Source organism: Capricornis sumatraensis, chromosome 2 (assembly GCF_032405125.1).
Source record: "Capricornis sumatraensis isolate serow.1 chromosome 2, serow.2, whole genome shotgun sequence".
NCBI lineage: Eukaryota > Metazoa > Chordata > Mammalia > Artiodactyla > Bovidae > Capricornis > Capricornis sumatraensis.
Window position 1 is genome coordinate 10,627,453 of NC_091070.1, and position 24,141 is coordinate 10,651,593.

The 24,141-nt window shown below is 44.6% G+C and overlaps 1 protein-coding gene across 2 annotated transcripts in view; it reads right to left on the bottom strand.

Moving 5' to 3' along the window:
• Positions 1–21,745, bottom strand: part of TSHR (thyroid stimulating hormone receptor) — a 166,374-nt gene extending 144,629 nt beyond the window's left edge. For both annotated transcript variants that reach the window (XM_068965186.1, XM_068965187.1), the window contains exon 1: positions 21,576–21,745. In XM_068965186.1, the coding sequence (XP_068821287.1) occupies positions 21,576–21,745 (170 nt within the window). The remainder of the gene's footprint in view (positions 1–21,575) is intronic.
• Between the last annotated feature and the right edge of the window lie 2,396 nt (positions 21,746–24,141).

A 24,141-nucleotide genomic window follows, 5' to 3' on the forward strand; every position in this document is an offset into this window, starting at 1 on the left:
TACAGTAGGTCCTTGTTGTCTATTTTATATATAGTAGTATGGATCTGTCGGTCCTCAAATCCCACTTTATCTCTCCCTCCTCTTTCCCCTCTGGTAACCATAAGTTTATTTTCTAAGTTTTTGAATCAATTTCCATTTTGTAAATAAGTTCATTCATATGATTGTTTAGATTCCACACAAAGTGATATCATGTGATATTTGTCCTTTTCTCTCTGCCTGATTTCACTTAGTATGATAACCTCTAGGTATATCCGTGTTGCTGCAAATGCATTGCCTGGCTTTTTAAAAAATTAGTTAATTTATTTTTTTAATTGCAGGCTAATTACTTTACAATATTGTAGTGGTTTTTCCCATACATTGACATGAATCAGCCATGGGTGTACATGTATCCCCCATCCTGGACCCCCCTCCCACCTCCCTCCCTACCCCATCCCTCAGGGTCATCCCAGTGCACCAGCCCTGAGCGCCCTGTCTCATGCATCGAACCTGGACTGGTGATCTGTTTCACATATGATAATAATATACATGTTTCAGTGCTATTCTCTCAAGTCATCCCACTCTCACCTTTTCCCACAGAGTCCAAAAGCCTGGCTTTTAAAAGAACTCACAGATGCAGGAATGGGAAGAAGAATAGATAGAATGCTATCTCCAGAGGGTACCAAGTACCAAGATAGAGGATGCCTGAACAAATGTATATGCAGAGAAAAAAAAAACAAAAACGAGCGAAAAAAGAAAGGTCTGCAGTGTCAGAATGATGGGAGAAATATATTTGCTCTTAGTCAAAAGGCCAAGAAGCAATTGCTGGGGGAAATAAAAGGCTGATAATGGAATTTCCAGAAAGACACGGAAAATTTTCAAGTATCTTTGGAAATAACTGTGTAATTACATTCTAGTTCCTATAATATGACGGCCTTTGTGCAAGGTGCTCTGGTGTCATTAATCAAGAGGACATTCTCCAAACCTCTGAGATTATATAGTCCAGTCCAGAAGATGCAGACAAGACAATATACAAGTAAAATGGAGTGACAGAATGAGGAAACACACGGTGCTGAACTAGGTCTATGTAATTTAGACCTGAGAAGAGTCTAGAAACTAACGCCTAATTTATATCGTAAAGTTGACAGCATAGGATCTATGTCTGTTTTCCTTAGGACACTGTCTCCATCACCCTATACAGCCCCTGAGATAACAAAATATCTGTAGAATGAATAACGTAGAAATTGAAAGATTGAGACTGCCTGGAAGTCTACATAATCCAAAAAAGCCTTCCCACTATAACTACCTATAAATTCTGGGTAATACATAACAATTCATTCAATGACTAGATAAACTCCCCTGGTACCAAGAGAGAATGGCAAACAGAATGGGAAGCCTCATGAGTGCTCTAGAAACAGGAACGTGACAACGGGGAAAGAATGGCCAGACTCAGTAACCTGGGAGCTTGACTTTTAATGCTGACACTGTCATAAGAACAGACCTTGGCACAAGTGAAGAGCACAGCTAGGATTAAGATGCTGCGATGATATTAATATTAGCAATGTAAGCAGGCTAGACACTTGGTAAAAAATGTGAGTCAGAAAAGATCTGCCCATTGGCAGGAGTTTGTATATCCCCTGTACACATTCTATAAAAAACACTCCTGAGAAGCTGGAATGCACCTACCCACAGATGTAGGTGTTTGAGTTAGCATTAGAACAGCTGCCTGGTTAAGGTATTACCCAAGTAGTGAACGTAACACAAAATATGGGCCCGAGTGATGAAATCCCTGCCACTGCTGAGACAAACCAATGCAGAGCTCCTGACAAAATGCATCCAGCTCACAGCCCAGGCTGCACAAGACTCTCAGTGACAGCTCTGCTGAAGGTCAGCTTATGGTCCAAAATTTGAAAATAAGGTTACAATTCACCATGAAAGAGCTAGGAGACCCAACAATTAGCAAATTGAGGCCCCAAGAATTTCAGAAAATGGAGCAATCTCATAGTGGCAATAAAATGTTTGTTTAAAATAATTCAAAACATAAAGGATGTAACCCAAACCATGAAAAGAATAGAGCAACATTAAAGAAGAACAGATGCCTGTAATATAACAGACATGAAAAATATATGTAATAATACTGAATGAATTAAACAGGAAAGTAGTCAGCAGAGCAGTGAAACAGAAGACAAAGCTATGAAAAATAGACAAGACGTGGCACAAATAGATATCATGTTGGGAAACATTAAACAGAAGGTAAGACAGAAGAATGGAAGACGGATGATCCAACATACATCCAAGAGGGCTTACAGAAGAAAAATAGAGAAAATGAGGGGAGACAATATTAAAGAGCAAACGACTGATAACTCCATTTAAAACAGGGTGCGTTCAAAACAGATAAATAGAAGTTAAAAAATAGCTACGTACATTCTAGTAAAACTGTTGACCACCAAATACAACAAGACCTTAAAAGCAAACAGAAGTCACAGATTTAAAAAATTGCAGAAAGAATGACAATAGACTGATGGCAGATTTCTAACACCAACAATAGAAGGCAGAAGACAATAGAATTATATCTTGACCTATAGGTAGGGAGGGAAGGAAAAGATAGGCTAATGGTAGGGCTTTCACTGTTTGTATTACATTTTATTTATTTAAAATATAAAATATAAAGGAAAGAGCTGAAGCAAATGAGGTCAAACGTTCAGTTCAGTAGCTCAGTCGTGTCCGACTCTCTGCGACCCCATGAATTGCAGCACGCCAGGCCTCCCTGTCCATCACCAACTCCAGGAGTTCACTCAAACTGACATCCATCGAGTCGGTGATGCCATCCAGCCATCTCATCCTCTGTCATCCCCTTCTCCTCCTGCCCCCAATCCCTCCCAGCATCAAAGTCTTTTCCAATAAGTCAACTCTTCGCATGAGGTGGCCAAAGTATTGGAGTTTCAGCTTCAGCATCAGTCATTCCAATGAACACTCAGGACTGATCTCCTTTAGAATGGACTGGTTGGATCTCCTTGCAGTCCAAGGGACTTGCAAGAGTCTTCTCCAACACCACAGTTCAAAAGCATCAATTCTTCGGCGCTCAGCTTTCTTCAACTCTCACATCCATACATGACTACTGGAAAAACCATAGCCTTGACTAGACAGACCTTTGTTGGCAAAGTAATGTCTCTGCTTTTCAATATGCTATCTAGGTTGGTCATAACTTTCCTTCCAAGGAGTAAGCGTCTTTTAATTTCATGGCTGCAATCCCCATCTACAGTGATTTTGGAGCCCCCAAAAATAAAGTCTGACACTGTTTACACTGTTTCCTCATCTATTTCCCATGAAGTGATGGGATCAGATGCCATGATCTTAGTTTTCTGAATGTTGAGCTTTAAGCCAACTTTTTCACTCTCCACTTTCACTTTCATCAAGAGGCTTTTTAGTTCTTCTTCACTTTCTGCCATAAGGGTGGTGTCATCTGCAGGGTGACAATATACAGCCTTGACGTACTCCTTTTCCTATTTGGAACCAGTCTGTTGTTCCATGTCCAGTTCTAACTGTTGCTTCCTGACCTGCATATAGGTTTCTCAAGAGGCAAGTCAGGTGGTCTGGTATTCCCATCTCTTTCAGAATTTTCCACAGTTTATTGTCAGGGGCGGTGGTCGAGAGGACCCTCCACACGCCTGAGGTCAGGGGCAGGGGCCAAGAGGAGCTACCCCTCGTCCAAGGAGCAGTGTCTGTGCAGGCGCAGGAGGACCGAGAGGAGCTACTCCATGTTCAAGGTCAGGAGGGGCGGCCGTGAGCAGATACTCCTCATCCAAAGTCAAATGTTAACTTCTGGTTAATCTTGATAATAATACATAGCTATCTGGATTGCTAATTTTTGTCCTTTTATATAGACAACTTATAATTTTAAAAAGTAAAGGATGATAAGAGTTAATCAGAAGAAAAACAGGAGTGGAGATAAAGAATGTTCCAGTAAGAAGAAATAGCCTGTGCAAAAATGCCCAGGAGCAACAGAGTGCATACACATTCTAGAATATAAAAGTAATGAAAAGTGATGGAAATAACAGAAGTGACTGAGATGGAGGGAAACTCTCAAGAGAGCTGCCTGAAAAGAGAAGAGGGCCAGATTACACAGGTCTCACAAACCATGTAAAGAGTCTGAAATTTCCCCCGAGAGAACTGGAAGGCAATAATGCATTTTAAACAGGGAATGGAGACCCCACCCATAGTACATTTTAGATTTATCACGCTGACTGCTGTGTTTAATAAAGACAGAAGCATCTCCATTTATAATGTTCAGGTGGAAAACAACGGTGGTGGTGTGAATTTGCATGGCAATAACACAGATGAAATGGAACAGATCCAAGAGCTACTTATATTGGTCATGATTGTGGATTTGATATCAGGGATGTATGAAAAGACAGTATCAAAGATACTATTATACAGAGTCTGTTTTGAGCATCTGGGTAAATGGTGATCCACTCACTGAAATAAGCAGAGTGTTTTGGCTAAGAAGATAATGAGGTCACTTTTGGAAATACTAAATGTTAGGACTCGGTAGGATATCTAACAGGTATTTAGACGATACAGATCTAATGCTCAAAAAATAGACCCAGCCCAAATATCTGAAATTGCAATTCATTAGCTTGCTCCTTGGAAGAAAAGCTATAACAAACCTAGTTCAGTTCAGTTCAGTTCAGTCGCTCAATCATGTCCGAATCTTTGCAACCCCATGAATCACAGCACGCCAGGCCTCCCTGTCCATCACCAACTCCAGGAGTTCACTCAGAGTCATGTCCATCCAGTCAGTGATGCCATCCAGCCATCTCATCCTCTGTCATCCCCTTCTCCTCCTGCCCCCAATCCCTCCCAGCATCAGAGTCTTTTCCAATGAGTCAACACTTCACATGAGGTGGCCAAAGTACTGGAGTTTCAGCTTTAGCATCATTCCTTCCAAAGAAATCCCAGGGCTGATCTCCTTCAGAATGGACTGGTTGGATCTCCTTGCAAAGTACTGGAGTTTCAGCTTTAGCATCAGTCCTTCCAAAGAAATCCCAGGGCTGATCTCTTTCAGAATGGACTGGTTGGATCTCCTTGCAGTCCAAAGGACCCTCAAGAGTCTTCTCCAACACCACAGTTCAAAAGCATCAATTCTTCAGCGCTAAGCCTTCTTCACAGTCCAACTCTCACATCCATACATGACAACTGGAAAAACCATAGCCTTGACTAGACAGACCTTAGTCGGCAAAGTAATGTCTCTGCTTTCAAATATGCTATCTAGGTTGGTCATAACAAACCTATGTAGTATATTAAAATGCAGAGAAATAACTTTGCCAACAAAGTATAGTTAAAGCTATGGTTTTTCCAGTAGTCACGTAAGGATGTGAGAGCTGGACCATAAAGAAAGCTGAGCACTAAAGAATCAATGCTTTTGAACTATAGTGTTGGAGAAGATTCTTGAGAGTCCCTTGGACTGCAAGGAGATCCAACCAGTCCATCCTATAGGAAATCAGTTCTGAATATTCACTGGACGGACTGGTACTGAAGCTGAAGCTCCAGTACTTTGGCCACCTGATGCGAAGAGGTGACTCATTTGAAAAGACCCTGATGCTGGGAAAGATTGAAGGCAGGAGGAGAAGGGGATGACAGAGGATAAGATGGTTGGATGGCATCACTGACTCAATGGACATGAATTTGAGCAAACTTCAGGAGATAGCAAAGGACAGGGAAGCCTGGCATGCTGCAGTTTATGGGGTTGCAAAGAGTCAGAACCGAGTTAGCGACTGAACAAGCATCTCATTCGATATGTGAATTGGAGTGGACCAGATAGGGGAAGTGAGGTCTGAAAAGAGAACTTAATAAATGACAGCATTTGAGTGATGGGTAGAAAAAGAGAGGCTGGTAAAGAAAGCCAAGGATGTACAAACAGAAAAGATGAAAGAGGAAAGTGAATGTGGCAGGCATGGAGACAGACCCCTCCAATCCCCCTGGAAGAAACAGCTTTCGCTTTAGTTGTCAAGAGGCAATCAGCTGCCAGCCTCAACTACAGCACGTGCAGGATTTGTCACAGAGGTTGAAGCACACTACTGTGCTTTCCATGGGAAGCCCGGCGCCAGTGACTGAGCATGTCAGGGGCACTAGAAGCTGCCCTTTCCACCGAACATGGGACTCCTCCAACAGGCAGTGCTCGCTCGAGAGCTCCTCATGGGAATAAAATCATCTGATCAATTGACAGGAGCCCGTCTTTGTCACTGGCCACCCCAGAGCTAGCATAAATGGAACATAACAGTCACAACAGAGACTCCATCCCAATACCATAGACCCCCCACTTATCAAGGCTGATCTGGCTACTACAAACAGTGAAAGTCCAATTGGTTATTAAAAGAAACCAATGTGTCATTATTACTTTATAGCACCACATGCCCACTTGGTGACAAGTTAATCACGTTGAGCCCTTTCTTCCTAGAAGGACCAGTGGTTTCTTGTCATAAGAGTGGACATAATTGGTCACTGTTCACCTTTCCTGCCTCTAGAGCCTCAGCCAGCATCACTCTCTGAGAAATTTCAAAGTGTCTGATCCGCAGGCATAGAATCTCATACCACAGAGCATCTGACCACGAGACCTGCTTCAGAGAGGAGGAGACGGGGGATGCTGAGCCCATGTCACAGGATCCACTGGCCGTATCAAGCATCCTCTTATCTGGAAATAATTGAGTTTACAGAACAATGGAATAGCTTTCCAAAAGCACAACTGAAGTGTCCCCTGGTAGGCAATCCTCTGCATGATGGCTCACCATTATGCAGGGTGCGTATTAGGATATCTTGTCCCATTAGGATACTGTGCCCCCCATTGTATCTGCCCTCATTGTGCAACAGCAGCCTGACCTTCAGGGATGATCAGAGAGCCACTCTGAGGCACCAGGCAAGCAGAGTGCGAAGTGGAGGAATCCAAGGGCAATGTCATCACTGACAAATGCCACCAAACATTCAGCCCAGGGAAGGCTCTAAAAATGTCCACTGAATTTTGCAACCAAGGTTGTTAGTGACTTTGGCAAAGAAATTTTTCAGTTGAGCAATGGGGGCAGAAGCCAGATTGCACTAAGCTAAAGAGTGAATGGAGGAGCCTGGTCGGCTGCAGTGCATGGGGTCGCTAAGAGTCGGACACAACTGAGCGACTTCACTTTCACTTTTCACTTTCATGCATTGGAGAAGGCAATGGCAACCCACTCCAGTGTTCTTGCCTGGAGAATCCCAGGGACAGGGGAGCCTGGTGGGCTGCCGTGTATGGGATCGCACAGAGTCGGACACGACTGAAGCAACTTAGCAGCAGCAGCAGCAGCAGCAAAGAGTGAATGGGAAGTAAAACTATCGAGAGAGCGACTTGAGAAAACGCTATGACTGCTCTGCTGTGAAGGGAAGGAGACCAGGAAGTAAGAATGATAGATGGACTAAGATGCAAGAACTATAGAGGGATGGTTTTTAGGAGATAGAGACTCAAGTGTGTTTAGATAGCAGTGGAAAGAATCTGGGAGAGCAGGAGAGAGGGGAAAAGTTTAGGATGAAGAGACCAGCGGGCAAAGGAAACAGGCGGGAAGATTCCTCTTCCATTGTTGTGAGAGTGGAGGAGGTGGATGCTTGTAAATGAAGGACTTGCTGTTGCTTTATTTTTGTAGTCTAATTCCCCCAACATCCCTATATGATACATCTGTGTTCCTAAATATTTGATAAGCGTGGTGGTGGTGGGTTAGCCACTAAGCCATGTCCGACTCTTGCAGCCCCATGGACTGTAGCCCTCTAGGCTCCTCTGTCCATGGGATTCTCCAGGCAAGAACACTGGAGTGGGTTGCCGTTCCCTTCTCCATTTGATAAGCATAACCCGCCTGTATTCTTACTCCACTGAAGAAGAAAGATCGTCCTTGAGAAGTGAAGAGCCCCCTGTACACTTGAACAGTTACTTCCCTGGTCTTCCCACCAGTTCTTCAAGGTAGGACAGAGCCATTCCTTGGCTTTCATTTCACAGATACACACAGGGAGACACAGAAAGATTAAGTGCCTTGCTGAAACGTTCACGACTCACTGAAGGTCTCCTGACTTTTGATCTCCCTTTCTGTTGACCACCCTGACTATAGAACCCTGTCACGTAGTCTTACAAGCATTTCCTTACTGCATAGACACCTCCATCCTCTACTCTTCAGGAAGACTTTTAGCTGACACAACTTTAACCACGATATTTTCCCCTCCCTACTTTGTCGCTATTGACATTGAAGATATTGGATACAGTATACAAAGAAAGCATAGCCCCTCCAAGTCCTTTTATTTATGTATTTATTTGTTTTTTGGTCATGAGATATACACTTTCTATAAAGTGCTGTTTCTAAAGAGTAAAAGGGGGGACTTCCCTGGTGGTCCAAGGGTTAAGAATCCACCTTGCAGTGCAGGGCTACAGGTTCGATCCCTGATTGGGGAGATAAGACCCCATATGCTGCAGACCAACTGAGCCTGTGTGTCGTATGCTGCAGCCAAATATATAAATATAACACCAACAACAAACGAGTAAAACGAACCAGAACTTCCATTGTCACACAGAACTGAATCAGACCAAAACCTTAATGGATTCTTCCGTGCTTCGTAGAGCACATTTCAGAACTTCTGGCTTTGTTGTTTTAGATTCCAGGGATTGAGGATGGTTTTGAAATGGCAACTTGGTTATGCTACATAAGAAGGCCAGCCAAGCATTAAATAGGGGCATCTGGAGAGTCTGGAAATAATAACAGTTCTTTTTAGCCAAACTCTGACACAGAACAGATAAACCTTTGTTAGAGATTTATGAGCCGTACTGGGACAGAGATTCTCCCAGCTAGAACTGTGGTCACTTTACCCTCCTCACAGTAACTCCAAGGGGATGGATAGCTCTGGAAGAAGATGAGAAATCTTGTAAATCTGGAGAGTGCCCCTTTTGCACAGTGCACACTTGTTTTTGCTCTTCTTAATAAAGCTGCACAGCCCTCAAGCTGAACAGCTGGTGGATGGTCCCTGCATGGAAGCTTGCCCTTCCTGAGTCAATATCATGCCCACATCGAGGCTTAAATCTGGCCAGATCTCACAGCCTCTCGGACCCGCTACTGCTATGGTGAAAACAGATAACGTGTGATCCAGGCCTTACTCTGGTTGACCAGGTATTGCACATGCATGCCACCAGCATGACCTCACGTGATCCTCACAGTCACTCCGTGATGTGCATGGGGCTAGCTTGCCTTGCTAGCTTGTGCGTCGAGTGAGTTGAGCAAATGGTCTCCCTCACAGTGAGTTGGTGGAGGATTATTTATGTATTTATGCCCGTGCTGGGTCTTCATCACTGCCTGTGGGCTTTCTCTAGTTGTGGCAAGCGGGAGCTATTCTCTAGTTGCAGTGCACAGGCTTCAAATTGCGGAGGCTTCTCCTGTTGCAGAGCAAGGGATCTAGGCATGTGGGCTCAACAGTCGTGGTACACAGGCTTAGTTGCCCAGCAGCATGTGGGATCTTAGTTCCCAGACCAGGGATTGAACCCATGTCCCCCACACTGGCGGGCGGATTTCCAACTGCAGGACCACTGGGAGAATCCCTGCAGAGCTAGGATTTGACCATACATCTTCTGCCTCCAAGTCCAGAGTGGGTTGGGAAGAAACAGCTGAGAAGTAAGCTCTGATAAACATAAGAGGAAGAATAATTTGCTTCTCTCATATAACCTTTTTTATTCTCATCAAGTTTTCTTTCTTGGCATGTCGGTTAAATGTTTAATAGAGGCAGAGAATATAAGAAACACCATTACAAATGGGGTATTGTTTGAGTTCTGCAGTTTCCCTATAACAAAGAAAAGTCCTTAGCGTAAATCCTGGCTCTTAAAAGAGAGAGTGAGTTATGGATAATGGCTCATGCATTGCTATTAAGTCACCTCTTTGTCCAAGTGTGGACTGAGATCACCACGAGATCCAGAAGGTACAGGAACATGGTGTTCCTCACCCAACTGGCTAGAAATAGCCTCACCCACAGGATGGGGATTCTTAAGACCTTTTGACATGGGAAAGTAGTTCTGAAGCTCTAAGTCTCTGAGAATAAGTATGAACATTTTTGGTGCTCGGATCATTATATCTAAGGTGCAAGGCATTTGGACAAAAGTGGGGGTGCTCTTTATACCAGTGTGTTAGAAATGAACGTGCCTGAAAAACCCTGAGAGCAAACAAAACTTGGCCTTTTACACCCACTTCCCCCGCCCCGGGCCACTTGTCTGATCACCCACGTTCTTTCTGTCCCTACAATGCCGATGGAACATGTAATCATTATATTCAGTAAAAGAAGCCAGACACAAAGGTCACATGTCATATGATCCCATTTACATAATCTGTTTAGAAAAGGTAAATCCATCCCCAGAGACAGAGAGCAAATTAATGGTTGGCAGGGGCTATGGCGAGAGCAGGAATAGGGGTTGATCAGTACAGATCGCCTTGAGAGATGATAAGAGTTTGGAACTAGCGGTGATGGCTGTAAACACTATGAATACGCTAAATACCACTAAATGGTGCAGTGTATGAGTTTCACATCAAGGAAGGCAGGTGGGGGGAGGGGAAGGGATGGAAAAGGACCAGATGCAGGACATTAACTACAGAATAGCGGAGAGAGCCTTGGATTTAGAGTTAGGAGACCTGTGTTTGAATACTCTTTTTCACTTATACATGTTGTGACATAAAAGATAAGAGAGGTGACATTTCTTAAGTCTCCGATTCCTCGTCTAAAGTAGAGTCATACAACTACCTCACACGGCTACTGTGAGTCTTAAACGAGATACAGGGTGTGAGAACACGTAGTTCCCGGCTGGACACGGAGCTGACACACAGAACGTCACGTAACACAAGAAAACAATGTAACAGTGATGGGCTTTTTAAGGCAGGACAGAAAACCCACTGAATTCGTATTATAGCTCAAACTGTTAGGGCATGTAACTTGGATTAATAAACCTTAGTGGATAAAAATCGTGACTATTTTCAGAAGTCTTCTCTGAAAGACTAGATGTTTTTGAAACAAGCTTTATGGCATTGAGGCATTAATTTAACCCTAAAAATGACAGTTACAGCCAATTCTTCACTCTAGTCCTGTGTTTGAATTATATCAAGTTACTCTATCTCATCAATTTAAGATGCACATTAAAAAGAAAACTTTAATATCTCTGAAACCAGGAGATCAAAAGAGATCCACTGATCAAAAGAGAGGCTGATCACCCTAAGGAAATTTCTACAGTGCCACCCTAGAGGAGATTCTCCACAACCAGTGGACAAGATGACTCCTCCTATGGATGCCAATCAGTGCCGATGCAAAGGACATGAGTGAAACATCCATGGTGATAGGGGTTAAAGCCAAAGAAGGGCTCCTTCTCATTAAAGCTAGTCAAAATACCGCTTCTGTCAATGCCTGACCTGCCGACAGCAGAGCCTTATGCTGTACCATTAATAAGGCAAATTTGCTCAGAAAACAGCCAGCCATTTGCTGCCAGTTTGGTTACATTCGACCCTTTCCCTGCTGTAGAAAGTAGTGATTCATTTTAAAAAGAATCTTTATGTTGGATTTGGGTTTGCCTTCCCTGACCTCAATGCCTCCACCAGGGCCACTATTCAAGGGCTTATAAAATTCTTGATCTACCACTATGAAATCCTGCAGAATATTGAACAAGCAACTGGTACAACACTGCAACACAACATTCAACCAAGAGACACATTTCATGGCTGAGAAGGCACAACAAAGAGAACACGACCGCCACCCACTGATTCTACCGTGTAACTCATCAGGCAGAGCGGATTGCCTAATCAAACGAGGGGCTGACCCATTAAAGGCTCAGCTAGTGAGGCACAGGGGAGCCTGGTGTGCTGTAGTCCGTGGGGTTGCAAAGAGTCAGACGTGACAGGGCGACTGAATAACAAGGTCGCAACTCGGAGGCTAAGTCCTGCATGGTTGAGGGTCTGACCAAATGAAGTACGTACACACTGAACCAACAGCTGTATGCTCTCGTGTTCTTTAAAGCTAGAATACCTGGGTCTGAAGAGCTAGGGCTGTTGGTAGGACTGGCCCTTCTCACCATCACCATAGTGACCTACTTCCGGAATTGGAACTTCTCAGTTCCTGTGAGATTAGAGGTCCTCGTTCCTGGATGGACAGATTACTTCCATCAAGTAAAACACAGTGTTCCTAATGCTATAATAACCACCTAGTCATTTGGGCTCCTCATCCCAGTGGATAAATAAGAAAATAAAGGATTTTCTCTACTGATGGGAGTAATAGAACTGTGAGAAGGTAGGTGGCTGCTACCCACTACATTAGCTGCTGCAAGAGGTATGTCTAGAACCCAGGACTTTCACTGGGACATATCTTGGTCCTTCTGTGGCCAGTGATAATTATGAATGAGAAAAGGCGGTGACTGTAGTTGATGAGGGCAAGGCGACTAAGGGTTTAGAACCTCTGGAGGTGCAAGTCTGGGTCTTCCCACCAGCCCTTCACTCCAGCCAGTCTTGCCCTTTCTCTCTAAAGGTGAGAGAAATCTAGAACTGGAGTTGCAGAGAGATGATAACTCTCAATTATAAACTTGGCATCAAACGCAACAGAGGAGACTTCCACTCGTGTCAGAAACCCTCTTGCATTGTTTTTGTAAAGACTGCATCTTGAAGGGAGCTCAGCGACTGGTTGGACTTGTATATCCCTCTCTCTCAGAAAAGAAGTAAGAGTATCTTATTTGAACAAAACTGAAGACCACATGTTTTAGTCTGGGAGCAGGATATGATGGGGAGCTCTGAATGGCGCAGAGTGAACTATGCTGGAGACCTCTTATACATCACTTGAGATCCTCTTGGCCTCCTTGTCTAGCGATGCTGCGGCCAAGAGTTCGTGCAAAAGTCAACTAGCTTCCTCCAGGTGCACCGTGACACTAATGCATCTCAGCTCTGTATCACAGAGCTCTGTATCCTCTTGCCTTCCACCCTGGGGATTTTCTGTTAATATAATATCTGGAAACCCTTTTATCATCCATGCACAAGAAACCCAGAAGCTTGGTGAGTTTAACACCCTGACCTATGGGGGATTTTTGTTTTTTTCCTTGTAATTTGGAAGGGGTTTAAAAATCCTTACTAGCTTACTATCATTCAGAAAACAACACATATAAATATTATACACATGTTGGTGTGTACAGGCTTCTCTGGTGGCTCAGCAGTAAAGAATCCGCCTGCCAATGCAAGAAACACAGGCTAGATCCCTGGGTTGGGAAGATCCCCTGGAAAGTGCAATGGATAAAGGAAAGGATAGCCTTTAAAATCTTTTTTCTCTCTTTTTAACCATCTGACTCTCAAATTCAAGCAATCTGCTTCTTTTGAAAAATCTTAAGCAAATAATTCAGGCTTTCCAGGGGGCACCAGTGGTAAAGAACCCACCTGCTAATGCAGGAGACATAGAGACGCAGGTTCAATCCCCGGGTCGGGAAGATCCCCTGGAGGAGGGCACAGCACCCTACTCCAGTATTCTGGCCTGGGAAATCCCATGGACAGAGGAGCCTGGCAGGCTACAGTCCATGGGGTCACAAAAGAGTCAGACACAACTTAGTGACTAAACAACAATTGTGTGTGTGTATATGTAATAATGACACATAATATACATAAGTACAACAATGATCTGCTCCTCTGTGATTGCTCTGGTCTCATTTCCTACAACCCACTCTCCTTCAGCCACATTTTTCTCCTTGCTACTTCTTAAACATCCTATGCACGTTCTTCTCACATCCCCTCTGACTCTGGGTCTCTGCATGTATTCAGAATCTTTCCTCCCCTAGATATCAGCCTGGCTTAAGTTTTTTTTTTCTTTTTTGGATCCTTCCGGTCTTTATCTAAATGTCATCTTCTCAATAGAGCCTTGTCTAACCATTTAAAATGTAACTTCCAGCATTCCTTCTCCCTCTTCCTTAATTTTTCTCTATTACACTAATCACTACCTGACATTCTATGTGTTTTCCTTACTTATTTATTAAACTGTTTTTGATGACTACTTTTCCTGCTAGAATGTAAGATCAAGGGGGTCATTTATTATATGTCTCCAATGCCTAGATGGTACTTGCATATAAAAAGTGATCAGTGGAAAAAGAAAGAAAGGAAGAATAACCAACCAGAACGACATGCCATTTATCCAGAAGTAAGATTTCTGGCTATCCCAAATCTCTGGAGCATGGCCACGAAGCCAGAAATAACTGAAAAGGATGTTGAGAGGGAAACCGAACGGTCACCCAGCCCACTGAGGACTTTGCTGCGGGAAAGCCCCCCAGTTACCCTCTCCCTTTAAAGTCTGTTTATTCGCATGTCCACCTCCTTTCCCCAGAGTCTGCCTTCTAGTTTTTCAGCTCACAAAAAGACTGAAATAACAAAATATAAGTAGCACCTGGCAATAAGAAGAGGCAATTTCAATCCCCTAACTGGAGTTGAGTAATCATGATAACACTCGGGTGTGGGTAAAATTAAGCTAATGCTTGCAAAATGTAAGCCAAGAGCTTCGTGTATCATATAAACACAGGGATTGTGTTTTTGAAAGAAAAAATTGGGACACAGTGATCTCTTCCCAGGTGCAAAATGGGTGTGGGCAGTTTAGTTAAGATGACGATGAAATATTTGAATTTCTGGACTATTCTGATGGTAAAAAAAAAAATCTAGGGCATATTTACATGTCACTACATGTAAGACAGTAACATTTATAAGATGCTTGAAAAATCACAAATGCCTGCTTGTAATTTTAAGAACAGAATTGTTTTGAACATTTCTGGAACTCTCTAAATGTCCTTAAAGATTCATACAAAAATGAAGCAAAGTACATAGTGTCTAAGTGGAACCTTTTAAAATCCAATGTGTAGCTTTGAACAAATGGGACCACTTTGTTCATACTTGAAATTCTCTTCAAGGATTTTTTAAATTGCAGTAAAGAAAGGCCAAAGATGAAAGAAACACACTCCCCAGCTTCAGTGAAAATGGAAACAGGGTCAGTGTGGAGGATTTAATGTCAGATATGAAGCCTAGACTCTTACAAAATCTGGTTTTAAACTATTGAAGAATAACCACATTCAGTGAACTTTTAGCCTATTCAAAGGACAGGCTAAGTGTGAGGCATCAGAAAGTAACCACAATAATGTATTTTGAAGAAATATATCACCTCCAAATGCCAGTAAGTTTTAAAAATATATATATTTCAGCATTCTTTGCAGTAAAATATTTATAACAAAAAGAGTTTAGTTAACCCAAAATGTATACCTAGGTTCGCACAAAAATCCCAAATTATGTCCAAATAGAATTTCTTTGGTAATTTGGCTATTTGTCTTATTTGAACTCAGCCTGTTGGAATGCATAAGAGATTGGTCTTGCGATTCCAATTTAAAATGTTTTATTGAGTAATTTATTTCAACCTGTGATTTAAGTTGAAGAGAAAATTATTTTTTTGTACTGAGTTTACTTGTCAGTACCTCCTATGAGTCAGTAACTGTTCTCAGCATTTTATACACATTGCAGGGGAAAGCTGTGCTTCAGGGGCAAATTATGCATTGATTCAGAGCACATTCTTCTAAGATTCTGAGTGTGATTCAACAAGAGCTATTTTACAACTCTGTATGTTGTAGATAACTGACAGCAGTGCAAAGTGATTTTGTCTGTAGACACACAAATTCTGTCTGTTAGAGCTTTACTTGACTCTACAAAGGAAGTTAGTTTCGCCACCAAAAGTGGGAGAGGGGAACTGCCTCCCTCTTCTTACCCCCAGCAGCTAGGACGTTAGCAGGGAGCCTCTGCCAGACGATCAGATGCTCTCATATAGGATATCACTCTCTGGCCGGCGATTCAAAGAGGCAGGGACGATGGAGAGATGACTGATGGTGGCACACGGAGAGTGTAGCGGCTATACAACCGGCGGCCCAGCACTACAGATGCCCTGTAGTTGCGACTGTGGTCTTGCCCATGGAGTGGTTCCCGCCAGATGGTTGGCGGTGGCTCCGACTTCCTGCCTGCCGCGTGCCTTAGCCTATTTTCAAAGCCTGATTCTACAATGATTCTGTAAATTATATGGAATTCTTTCAAAATTTTTCTTTTCTCCTTAAGCTAGACAGAGTGGGTTTTCAGTTTCTTACCAATGAAAACCTTGACTATACCCACACACAGAGAATAACAGAGAATAAATCACAGAGCCTGGAGGTGTGGGGTGATGCTGCCTTTATAAGACACATAGTATTGATCCTTCCTTGGGTGCTGAAGCAGAGGGTTTTGCTTTAGGTTGGGAATCAAGTGTTATTCAGGTTATGACCACTAATTGGGACTAAAATAATTGTGCAATGTAGACTTAATCCACATGTCCCTGAGGGTAGAACAGATGTGACTCGAAGATATTTGAGATTATTTCAGGTGGCGTGTCCACGTGGCATTAAATAATAGTGAATCACACTGGGAGAAAGTGATTCCCTTTTCCATTGTCTTTCAGTCCTCCTGATATCAAGAAGGACACCATGGTGGATTGGTATCTCTTTGCTATTTCTTGAACACCTATTACTCTTCCTTTATAACAAAGAGAAAGCCACCCGAGGCTCACAGCATTCACAGATAACAGTATTGAGCTAGAATAGAATTGCATTTTGTTTTTGCGGTATTCAGTCTTCCCCTGGTAGCTCAGATGGTAAAGCGTCTGCCTACGATGTGGGAGACCTCGGTTAGATCCCTGGGTCGGGAAGATCCCCTGGAGAAAGAAATGGCAACCCACTCCAGTATTCATGCCTGGAAAATCCCATGGACCAAGGAGCCTGGTGGGCTACAGTCCATCGGGTCACAAAGAGTCGGACACAACTGAGCGACTTCACTTCACTGTTTGGAGCAAGTCATGCGAATTTCCAGTTATATTCACAACATAAGCCTTCTAAACAGATTTCTTTTAGTTAAAGAGGTGAGTCAGCCTAAAAATATTGAGTAAATCACATCACAGCTAGAGCACAGATAGGGCAACACACTTGAAGATGGTGAGTTACTGTCTTCCCTTTAGAAAACACCAGGAATGACCACTAATTGGAGCCGCAGATCCAGAATCCAAATGACTTAAAAACTGAAGCTCCTCCAGAACCCTGACTGAAGGCCGACAAGTACGTGATGGACAAACCGTTATGCCACTGAAGCGCTGGACTCTGGAAGGCAAAAGATAGAGGGGGTGGAGGCAGTGATTGTCCCCATCACAAAACGAAAAGCAGGTGGGTCAACAGGGCAAGGCAAGGTAAAGCAGCATTTTCCTCAGGAAAAATCCGCACAAACCCAGAACAGACATCTAACCCCTTCCACCTCCTCATCCAGAGAAGACGATCTCACATCAACATTTAAATTCTGAATTTTATTCTGCTTGCTTCATTTAAGTTAAGGAACTTCATTTAAGTCAGTTGGAAGGAGCACGTTTTTCAAACCACCTGTACATCAAAGGTTCTAGAATGTTCCACCGTGGAGTAGGCATGTCAGCTGTCCTTCACTAGCCACCTAGTGAGAACCACTGTTATAAGGGAGGGTACGGTGCCCATGGGGGCAGGGGTGAAGTGGGAGAAACGATTTAGAACCAGTGCTTCTGTGACAACACAGACGGTACAACTTCCGTCCAGACCACCCGGCAGGTGTGTGGATGGTGAGGAAGGAGGCCATGTCTTTACCTTTCAGCACCATGCTATGTGGATAGAAGACAGCTTCAGGAAAAACTGCTCTTGGCACCAGGGTAATTTGCAACATGGCTAAGCGGTGGTTAAACAGCATCTACATTTGAAAATAGGGGTTACCGCCAGATTCGGTTTTTAATGACAAGGATCTGGTCTGTTCCACCAGGGAAAGCCTTCTTTCTATGATAAAACTTGGATGTGGTCTTTCTTTTCCACCCTCCCTCCCATCTCCTGCCTCTTCCTTTCCTTCTCCTTTCTTCCCTTGTTTTCTTTTGTTCCTAACTTCCTATTTTCTGAGTGACTGCATATTTCTCAGGCCAACAGCCCCCAGGGTTATGTGTGGCTTACTGGACATCTCATACTTTCAGACTTCTTTCTCCAAAGCCTCACGACCATACTGAGCAGAAAGAGCTGGCGGGGTGAGACCCACTTTCCACCGCCAACAGGGGCTCCAGGGCGAAGCTCTGTGGTGTTCTACACCCTGGTACCACCGCTTACCTTCTGCGTGACACCAAGCCAACTGCTTCATCTCTCTTGTACCTCAGTGTTCTCATCTGTACAATGAGAGTAATAAAATCACCTGCTCCACTGGATTTTGTGAGGATTCAGCAAATGAGTTGGCATAAAGGATTGGACTGAGAACTGCCCATAAAGTACCGTACTGTAATAAGCGCTCTGTGAGTGTTGAGTTTTGCACATTTCACTTCTCTTATAAGCTTGCCTTTCACAAGAGAGTTCTGCTGCCCCCAAAGATTTAAAAACCGTTTTGCTGCTTTTGCTCAGGGTTGCGGTCACCGTTTACGTTAGCATACTATGTACCCCATACTTTTCATCCATTTTCTCTTCTTCATCTCATGATAACGTCAATCTTCAGAAGAGCGCCCCTCCTGCCCTGCTTCCCTCCTCGTCTTCCCATCATTGTGAAGGTCAGACTCTCCCCACCACTGTCTTTATCCAGGGAGTCAGTGGATTCAGACGGACTGGTCTCATTGCAGACTATTCTTATCGCAACACAGGCATCAGAAAGAACCTGAAGGAAATGTGCGTCCTCCCACGTAAATTATCTCACCTAATTTCACACTTAGCCACAGAAGGGGGAAGAGACGTGTCTTCCAACTCCCGTTCCATTGCTCCTTCTCCGATATTACCTTTCTCCTCGTTGTTTGGAGGCAATTGAACAGAATGACTCCCACTTCCCTTCCACGGCCAGAGCCACCCTGCTCTTCAGTGACTCTTGAAACCCTGCTCCCTTGAAAGAAATCTCTGAAGACGTGATGCCTCTGGTCTCCATCCCCCCACCCCCACCGCCACACACACACACACAGTGGACAGTCTGAGACCAGTGTATCTGTTTGTTCATTCATTCACCTAACAAGCTTTTTTTTTTTTTTTTTGAGCATTAAAGCAGTTCTAGAGTTGAATGGGGCTTCCCTGGTGTCTCAGTGGTCAAGAATCCTCTTGCCAAGCAGGAGATGGGGGTTTGATCCCTGGGTCAGGAAGATCCCCTGGAGAAGGAAATGGCAACCCACTCCAGTATTCTGGTCTGGGAAATCCCATGGAGAGAGGAGCCTGGTGGGCTATTAGTCCATGGGGTCACAAAAGACTCAGACATGACTTAGCGACTAAACAACAATAACAAGGGCTGAAAGACAGGGTCCCTGGGTTAGACAAGTTCATTTTCTGCTAAGACAGGCACTCAAAGGGATAACAAGTTACAGAAAACCTGTGTGTTGGGGCGAGGCTGGAGTTCACGCGCAGGATGCTGTCAAAGGAACAGAGCTCCCTGAGCCTAGGAGTCGTTGGCCAGGAGATGTTTCCCGGAGGGAGTTAACCCCCAATCTGGACCTTGGAGTAGGAATCAGCCAGGTGAGGAAAAGGGGAAAGTCGCTTTAGGCAGAGGACTAGAATGCAGAAGGAAAGGCAAAAGCAGCTTGCAGGAGCAAAGAATTTGAGGGAAAGTTCCAGAAATTCTGCTCAATAGCAGAAACTCTTTCTACCCCTGAAGTGTGACAGACCATGAGCCACGAGGTCTGAAAGACTGGACTGGGTCTCAAAGGATCTTGTAGGCTGTACAAAAGAACTTTATCACGGGAGCTGCAAGGAGTCAATGCAAGGGTTCCATCAAAACATCAAGATGCTAAGAACAGCTTTTCTTCTGGGGTGGCAGCATGGGCCATGAAGCAATACTTGGAGGCTGCACACAAGTACATACTTGTGCTGAAATGTTCATAACCTACTGCTAACTGCTGGAGGGAATTTTAAACACAACTTCACCATTGCTTTCCATTTATCTACCTGTGCTTACTGACCTTAACTGGGTTTAACCAGTTAAGTAAATAGGAAAACAAGTAAATAGGAAAACAAGATTGTCTTTACTATTCTTTCTTACCATTCTGTTTCTGATCACCCAAAAAAGTCTTCTTCCCTTGATTACAATCATCCTCTCAATTGTCATTGACTTAAATGTGTGTTAAGGAACAATGGGCTTCCCTTGTGGCTCAGACAGTAAAGAATCTGCCTGCAATTCAGGAGATCCAGCTTTGAGCCCTGGGTTGGGAAGATCCCTTGGAGAAGGGAATGGCAACCCATTCCAGTATTCTAGCCTGGAGAATTCCATGGTCAAAGAGCCTGAAGAGCCACAGTCCATGGGGTCCCAAAGAGTTGGACACGACTAAGCAACTAACTTTTACACTCAAAGCTTATTTAACATTAAGCTTCTAATTTGGTAACATTTAACATGCAGATAAAAATATACTATTTGGAATTTCATCTCTTTTTATCTTTACCGTGCTTACCCGAAAGGAGATTTCTGGATGTACTACATAAGTAGGTGTGGCTTCCCAGGCAGCTCAGTAGTAAAGAATCTGCCTGCCAATGCAGGAGATCGGGGTTTGGTCCCTGGGTTGAGAAGATCCCCTGGAGAAGGAAATGGCAACCCACTCCAATATTCCTGCCTGGAAAATTGCATGGACAGAGGAGCCTGGCGGGCTACAGTCCATGAGATTGCAAAAGAGCTGGACGCAACTTAGTGACTAAACAGCAACAACAAGAAGTGGGGAGTTCATCATTGAGTGAGTAACGCATATACTTCATACGAACTGTAAAGGGTATTCCATACGGGCAGGTGTTCCATCTGTAGATTCAACTAACCCTGGATTGCATATACTCAAGGGTGGGGTACACGGCATTCCAGAAAGTTCCAAAAAGCATAACTTGAATATCCCCCACACTGGCAACTATTGACACAGCATTTACATTGTTTTTTTTAACATTATTTATATAACATTTAGACTGTATTAGGTTTTACAAGTAATCTAGAGGTGTTCTAAAGTGTACAGGAGGATGTGCATAGGTGATATGCAAATACTTCACTCGAATATCCTTGGATTTTGGTATACACAGGGGTCCTGGAGCCAATGGCCGTGGATACTGAAAGATGACTGTAGTTTAAAAAGAGCCCTGATTAAATTCCGTCAACTATTTGATGAATCAAGAAACCTACTAAGATAACTTCTCATCTAGAAAGACTATAAAAATTGAAACACTTTTTTTTTTTTGCAATTTTTCATCACCCAAAATAAGATCAAAAAGATCAGTTCTTGAGTTGTCAGCAAGCTCGTTTACATTTTAAGTAAAATTGAGATTCTGGCTGAGGCAAAGTGCAGAAAAACAACTCTCTTAGAAAGGACAACTGTCACTTTTCATCTTGTACTAAAGTTTTGTTAACTTCTGCGTTGTGAATAACTGGGGTATCATCAATACCATGTTTGGGTACTACACACACAGACACACACACGCCCTCTGGCCTGTTCTCAAGCTCTTTTTAAGCACTTCCAGCCTCCTTCCCCAGCTGCCTGGGACTCCTGGGTTCCCCCTCTCCTCCCCAGGTACTCACAGGGTCTGCGTGCTGGGGGGTAAGCTAGGGATGCGCTGGATGTCCTTGCAGGTGACTCTGAAGTCGTCCTCCTGGCGGCATTCGCAGGGCGGAGACGGACACCTCTCCCCCCAGAGGCTGCTGGGCACGACCAGAAGCAGCGCCAGCCGCAGGAGGGGCGTCGGCCGCATCGTCCTCGGGGCCCCAGGCTACCTCTGCGTGCTCCGCGATCGCCTCTCTCTCATCCCTCTGCGCCTCGAGCTCCTCGGGGCCAAGAGAGACGGCGCGGGGCGGGAGGGAGGAGGGCTCGATGGGTCTGTGACTTCAGCACCAAGCCGGAGGCTGGAGAGGGCACCGAAGAGGCTCTTAAGGGCTCCGTCGCCTTGGCAACCCTGCGCCCAAACCAGCTCCCCGGCTTCGCTCTCCGCGCCCCCAGCCTCGTCTGTTCCCTGCCTCCCTCTGCCCTCCAACCTGCCCCGACGCGCTCCTCGCCTCGCCTTCCTCCCAAAAGCCTGGTTGGGACTTCCCCTCCTTTGCTGGTCCCTAAACCCAACGGGCCACCCCATTTTCCCGCGGCCCCCAGGGAACTGCCTCTCCGGATCCACGCGCACGCACCCTCTCTAAACGGAGAAAGTTCCAGCGGAACGGACTGTCCTCCTGGGGAGAACCCGGGTCCCGCAGAACTTCAGCTCTCCCTGGCCCAGGGTGCCTCTGCCCGAGGGTCCGAGGCAGGCACGCGTGGCCGGCCAGCCCGCGATGCTGCCGAGGCGCGCCTCTCGCGCAGGATCCTCGCGGGTCCCGCGGGGCGCGCGCTGACACTCGCGCAGATAGCCGCGGGGGCTGGCCTGGCGGCCGGCTCTCAGCTCGGCGCACGGCCGGGCAGGCGATGGACTCTGGCGCCACCTGGTGGGCAGACCCGGGGACGGCGGAAACTGTTCAGTCCACTTCAGCCGCTCAGTCGTGTCCCACTCTTTGCGACCCCATGGACCGCAGCACGCCAGGACTCCCTGTCCATGACCAACTCCCAGAGCTTGCTCAAACTCATGTCCATCTTTGGTGATGCCATCCAACCATCTCATCCTCTGTCGTCCTCTTCTCCTCCCGCCTTAAATCTCCCAGTATCAGGGTTTTCTTCAATGAGTCAGTCCTTCACATCAGGTGGCCAAAGTATTGCAGTTTCAGCTTCAGCATCGGTCCTTCCAGCAAATATTCAGGACTGATTTCCTTTAGGATGGACTGATTGGATCTCCTTGCAGTCCAAGAGACTCTCAAGAGTCCTTTCCAACACCACAGTTCAAAAGCATCTGTGCTAAGCTTTCTTTATGGCCCAACTCGCACATCCATACATGACTATTGGAAAAACCAGAGCCTTGACCAGACGGACCTTTGTTCGCAAAGCAATGTCTTTGATTTTTAATATGCTCTCCAGGTTGGTCATAGCTTTTCATCCAAGGAGAAAGAGTCTCATCCCCTATCATCCCTTTCTCCTCCTGCCTTTCCCAGCATCAGGGTGTTTTCCAATGAGTCACTTCTCATCAGGTGGCCTAAGTATGGCAGTTTCAGCATCAGTGCCTGTGGCTTAAACGGAACTCGGAATACAGTGCTGCGATGCTGGAGTTGAGTCCCACCTGATAAATTCTGGTCTGCCCAGAAATATTATCGACCCCATGGATCATCCCAGAAGATGGGAAGAAAAAGAAGACTCAAGGGGAAAACTATCATCTACTCATCATTCTTCATGCAGTAACCAACAAGATAATTCAAAATAGAAATTGGATTGTGCCAGTTTCTCTCTTAAAAGCTTTACTGTTGCTTACTAAATCTTCTTGAGGTAAAGAGAATATCATTCACATATTACATGCTTCTACTTATATGAACTTCTGGGATGGGGGAGAAGCTATGGTGAAGAAATCAGAACTATGTTTAGGGGAGATTGGGAAAAGACAGGAGAGAACTTACGAGGGTTATAGAAATTTTCTATATCTTGACTGGACATAGGTGGATGCATGCATTTTCCAAAATTCACCAAATTGTGCAGTTTAAATATGTGCATTTCAATTTTTGTAATGACTTTATTCATATTCCACCCAAACTGGAAACCATCCAAATGTCCTTCCACTAGGTAATGTATAAACAAAGAGTGATATTAATACATCCATATGATGGAATATTATTTCACAATCAAAAGAAGAAATAACAAAAATTTTCAAAGAAAATTAGATTTAAATTCTACAGACTGACCAATAAAGCCCTGCTCTGTGATTAGTTACTCAGTGTCTCCGACTCTTTGTGACCCCATAGACTGTGGCCCGCCAGTCTCCTCTGTCCATGAGGGTTCTCCAGGCAGGAACACTGAGTCAGTTGCCGTGCCCTTCTCTAACAGTCCTGCTATAGGTGCCAGTAAAATTTTGCTGTAAAGAACCAGCAGTTCTGCTGCTGCTGCTGCTGCTGCTAAGTCGCTTCAGTCGTGCCCAACTCTGTGTGACCCCAGAGACAGCAGCCCAGCAGGCTCCCCTGTCCCTGGGATTCTCCAGGCAAGAACACTGGAATGGGTTGCCATTTCCTTCTCCAATGCAAGAAAGTGAAA